The sequence below is a fragment of the Coffea eugenioides genome, unplaced genomic scaffold (genome assembly GCF_003713205.1).
Source record: "Coffea eugenioides isolate CCC68of unplaced genomic scaffold, Ceug_1.0 ScVebR1_18;HRSCAF=85, whole genome shotgun sequence".
NCBI lineage: Eukaryota > Viridiplantae > Streptophyta > Magnoliopsida > Gentianales > Rubiaceae > Coffea > Coffea eugenioides.
Window position 1 is genome coordinate 410,291 of NW_020862338.1, and position 5,435 is coordinate 415,725.

Sequence of the window (5,435 nt, forward strand, 5' to 3'; positions counted from 1 at the left end):
TAATTCGTCAGTTCACCGGGATTTCAGCTTAAAGTATATCATTCAGCTTAAAAGAATCAAATATGCCTAGTGCCTATCGCGTATGTCCCACTTGCCCAAGTCCTCTAACCTAGGCGCTCTGATACCAACTGTGACGACCCCACTTCTCCCAAGGGCGAACCCAAGGGTATCGGCGGGCGCCAGGACTCAAAACTTAAAACAATAAAAGCCAGAAAATCCAAAAGAGTACTATACATACTATATACAATCCCAAAAGAGTTATAATTACATTCTCCAAAAGTGTCTGCTCACACTATTACATCCTTATCATTATAACCAAAACCTTAATGTAGACCCTAAGGAGGGTCCTTATACATACCACCACAACAAAAACAAACATCCTAATTGTTCAACTATAACAAGCAAAGCTAACTATACTAGTGTATGTGCCAAATGTCCTCGCGTCGGCCCCTGCTAAGGAAAACAAAAGGAAAGGGGTAAGCTATATGCTTAGTAAGTAAACAGGGGCAAAAGCGTAAATTTCATGTAACAACAATTACACAGTAAGAGTAAAGTAAAAGCAGAAAAGTAACATCACATAATAAGGATACAGGTGGCTCCAAAGCCAGATCGTTTGCCATGTGTGACCTCCTGCCGACACTCCGTCGACCTCAAATAATGGTCCGTAGAACTTCACTTGTACTCCCACCGTACACCTTATCACCCTCTCTGGCCAGACACCTCACAAACTTGCTCGAGCGAACAAAATTGAGCTTGGTTCACAAGATCGGGTCACAAACTTGGTCCACATAATCGGTGAACCGGATTCACAAACTTGGTGACCTCAAACCAGGTTGGACTAACTTCGACCAAGCCCTAACCGGCTCGAATAGTCCATCTAGGTCATGAGATCGGGCCCCAAACTCACAAACTTCACAAAATTTTCTCAAAAGTCACCCCGAGCCACAAGCTCAAGGGGTTTAGTTCCAAAATGATTCATATACATATGCCATATACAAATGTGTGCGTAAATTAGGGTTTAGGTCGAGTGCGATAAAGTACACCCTCGCCTAGGTACCCTTTTCATACATATCGAAACACATAAGCAACTAACACATAAGAGCGGCCTGAATACTTACACAACGGACAAAAGAGCAAAGGTTCGAAATTTGTGCCGCGAGGAGTAGCTAGTAGGCCCCACCAGCTCCACCTAGCTCACTACCGTCTGAAATAGAAGATTGCATCACATAATATCATAAACGGCTACTAATATACCTAAAAAAAGCAAAACGGCAAAATCGGCACATACGAGTGCGGAAACGGCATACGGAAACGGAAATGGTGGCCTACCCATTTTGCCGTCAAAACTGTTTTGAGCCTAATCGAAGTTACGAGTGTCGGATCAAGGTACATGAGGTACCGTTGCGAAGCTAAGAGAAAAGTATATAACTTTCATGAAGACACCTAACTCCGGATCTGAACCGAAATAGGTCGAAAGTATGGAAAATCGTTCCAGAAATTCGCACTCTAGAGTAACGAACAGGGTATGTTTGCTGGACCATAACTCCCAGTTCACAAATCTAAATCAGGAAATTCCAAAGGCATTAGAAATCTGAGACATAAGGCTAAAACTTTGATGTTTTAGCCAAGACCTGAATCCATTCAGAACAGAACGAAAATTGAGTGCCAAAGTACCCGTCAGAACTGTCCAGATCAAAGGCAGTTCTGACGATCAATCTTGTTTTGGTCATAACGGAAGCTACGGAACTCGGATTTCGACGAACTTTATACCATTTCGAAGCCAAAACCAAGATCTACATTTCTTATGAAGGAGTTAACACCCAGATCGTACGGGATCATAACCGAAAAAGTCACGGGCAGAAGCTAAACTAAAAACGCACAGAATCTGATGTTCAAAACAGGCTTGAGTATTTCATCTATAACTCAGGCTACGCTAATCCGATTGACCTGAAATTTTACAGGCATATGCAGGACTTACAAGGATACAACTTTCATCTTTCGAGGAACTTCTGAATCCGTACGTAACATCAAGAAAAACAAAGCCGAAGTTCGGATCCTGAACTGTCCTAGTTTCCCAGATTTGCCGGTTTTGCGCGCCACAACCGTACGGTCCGTTCTTATGATTCTTAGGCAAGTTTTTCTAACCAATTTGATACCCAACAACCATACCTATATCAGTCTAGGAGTGGTCCGAAATTCCTTCACAAGTTAACCCAAAATCACCAAATACTAACCATAATCCTTAATCTAATTTTATTTGCACCATAGAACCTGTTTTACCATCCAACTACACAAACCCTAACTCAATAGCCATAGGCTAAACTAAACTAACCTAATGGAGTCTAGGGTTTCTTAACCCAAATCAGATTTTGCTAGAAACCAACCAATCAAGTGAGGCAATTTATCAAACACAACCACTACAAATCAATTTCTCAATCAAAGCAACTAAGGAAAGCATTAAAGCAAGAAACCCCTAATTTTTCTCTTCTTGATCGAATTTCCAGCAGCCAAACAACACTAAAATTAACCATGAAACTTCAATATAAACATCAAATCCACCATATAAATCCATAATCATAACATACCACATCATTTTCATAGCTTAGAAATTAAAACCCCAACATTTATCTTTTAAAGAAGATAGCATACCTTCAAGTGAGTTAGGAAGATGATCAAGCTTCAATAATCCAACACCCAAGTTGTTACTCCAAGATCCAAACTCAAGATGGAAGCTAAAAATTGAAGATTTTTGAAGAAAATTTCTCACCTTCACTTGCTCTCTCTCTCGGCTCTACCTCTCTCTCTTTCTCCTCAAGTTTTGTCTTGTTTGCCTTGTGATTACTTCATATTCCTAAGGTGTTAAATAGTCAAAGACAAGAAAAGATATTTGTTCAGCTTAACCAATCACATAAAAGTTCCTCAATTGCACTTTTAACCCTTGCACTCCAACTTTCTCTTTCTTATACATTTTCCCTCAAACATTTGATAATCTTTCAATTTACTCCATAGGTTCTAGCTTAATCTAGTTTAAAACACATAATCACACTTAATTACTTCACTAATCACTTTCCCATCTTAATCACTTATACTTAAACATACTTTCTCCATAAATAAAACAATTAAAGAACAACTTATATAATATTGGCAAAATTAGGGTTTTTAAACCCAACTTAAGTTTTCTAATAATTGATAACACTAAAGGTTTACTAATCTAAGGTTTGCTAACCATATCAAACTTGCTAAACCTTTGTAAACTAAAACGAATCCTATTTTTACTTGTGCCAAAACACACACAAGAATACCAAACATGAACTATAACTTGAACCTACAAATAACACATAAACTAGGGTTTCTCCTTAGCCCTAAAACCCTAATATTAACTTACGAACGGACTGGGGCCTCACATTCCCTCCCCTCTTGTGCTTCCTGTTACATTAAAAAGTTAAATAACCTGTCCAAGCAATCCAAAAGACATGTCTTCAAGATAATCAATTACCCGGTCAGCTTTATGACGAAGAAAGGATTTTGTTCCAGCTGTATGAGCAGTTTTTTCCTTTGATCTATTGATCTTGTTCCTCTCACTTATCTTCTGCACTTATCAAGTTCAGCCGTGATCAAAATTTCACATGAAAAAAACATGGAGAAGCTCAAAAGTAAATGATCAAAAGTCGGACTCTATACCATGAAATTTGGACTACAGAAATAGTCACAAAGGTAAATCCAATCAGATTCTTGAACATATTGTGGACGATTTGCAAGTGCTTCCTCTTTTGTACTAAATTTCTTGAAAATCATGTGAAAATTGTATCGTCGACTTCTGTACTGTGTATTTAACTGCTTAAGAAGTGCTGGCTTAACATGTTCTCTTTCATCATAAGCAAAACTATTCTGAAATATGAGTGAAAAATTCTGTAAATGTCAGAAAAAGTGCATAAATGACCTGTTGCAGAACTATTTGTACCCAAGTCAAGAAGAAAAACAAGCCTTCAAACCAATTTCACTTACATTAACAAGTTTTAGCATTCCTTCTCTATCAGATTCTTGGAGTTTGGACCATTTTTCTGCTTTCCAGTTGCCATATTTGCGAATGACACAACTTGCCTCTGAGATATATTGTTGTGCCCCTTCTCCAATTACTAGGATGCAAGTAATCTTTAATTGTCATCCAACTCCTATCCATGTTTTTTCAAAAGCACCGTTGATCCTAACACAAAAAAATATGCACCCACATATTACAGCAACACATATAATAAATATAGGAAATTAATCTTCCCATACAACAATAATAAAAATTAAACAAAATACAACACAACTATTACTAAATTCAAACATGTCACAATGTAAGCATGTGAGGAGGCTGTGTGCAATGCAAAACACAATGTAAGGCAGATAGGAATTAATTCTGGAGTCTTGTGAGATTTTCTTGGCAAGCACTACTGTATCCCGGGCCACACAGACAATGATCACCATATCAGCTTAGTTAGCAACATAGCCAGGGCCAGCTAATCAAACCAGAAGTTTCAGGGATGAGGAGGCAAAGTTTAAGCTGTGTAAGGTTCGATCAGTACAGTTTGGACAGAAGGGCATTCCATACCTGAATACCTATGATGGTCGTACCATTCGTTACCCAGACCCACTCATCAAGGCCAATGACACCATCAAACTTGACCTGAAGAACAACAAGATTATTGAATTCATCAAGTTTGATGTTGGGAATGTTGTCATGGTGACTGGGGGAAGGAACAGAGGTTGGGTTGGAGTAATCAAGAATAGAGAGAAACATAAGGGAAGCTTTGAGACCATCCATGTCCAAGATGCCACAGGTCATGAGTTTGCTACTCGTCTTGGTAATGTCTTCATCATTGGAAAAGGTGCAAAGCCCTGGGTGTCTCTTCCAAAGGGCAAAGGTATCAAGTTGTCAGTTATAGAGGAACAAAGGAAAAGGATTGCTGCCCAGGCGGCTACTACTGCCTAATTTTTCTACTATTAGCGTCTTTGGGAGGGTAACATTTTACTTGCAAAACTAGTATTAAGATGTTGCAATTTTTGAGTTGGGTTTAATGTTTTATTTGTCTTGTTTAGTTACAGTTTTGCACATTAAATATTTGTGTTGGCGCGGTGATTGTACTGCTATCTAGAACCCTACAGTTACAGGTTTTAAAAAAAAATACATATAGATATATGACTAGTTTCTGATAATGTGCCGCCATTGATGTTTTTTTGTATGTATATTAATTAGCAGTATTCTGTGCCACAAGCAAATAAGGATTATGTGCCCCTACAGTGTTCAACTTTCACTCATTCCAACTTTTTAGCTAAGTTTATCAGAATCTGTCCAACTAAGTAACAAAACCTGGTTAATGGATGGATAAGCATCGAACTTAGTCCAGCTTAGCCTGTCAGATGCTGTCTTAATTTGCTTAATGACTCTGGCA

The 5,435-nt window shown here is 38.5% G+C and overlaps 1 protein-coding gene across 1 annotated transcript; it reads left to right on the top strand.

Annotated features, from left to right (window-relative positions):
* The first annotated feature begins 4,087 nt into the window (after positions 1-4,087).
* LOC113756005 (40S ribosomal protein S4-like) lies at positions 4,088-5,083 on the top strand. The gene is made up of 2 exons (XM_027299830.1): positions 4,088-4,147; positions 4,493-5,083. Exons 1-2 carry the CDS (start codon positions 4,088-4,090, stop codon positions 4,973-4,975), a joined length of 543 nt encoding a protein of 180 aa, XP_027155631.1. The 3' UTR covers positions 4,976-5,083.
* Positions 5,084-5,435: the final 352 nt, after the last annotated feature.

What these genes read in the sequence shown, in the direction of transcription:
- LOC113756005 (XM_027299830.1), top strand. Translation starts at nt 4,088, where the DNA reads ATGACACAACTTGCCTCTGAGATATATTGTTGTGCCCCTTCTCCAATT. An exon ending in CTCCAATTACTAGGATGCAA is followed by an intron (nt 4,148 to 4,492) that starts GTAATCTTTAAT and finishes TTAGCAACATAG; the next exon opens with CCAGGGCCAGCTAATCAAAC.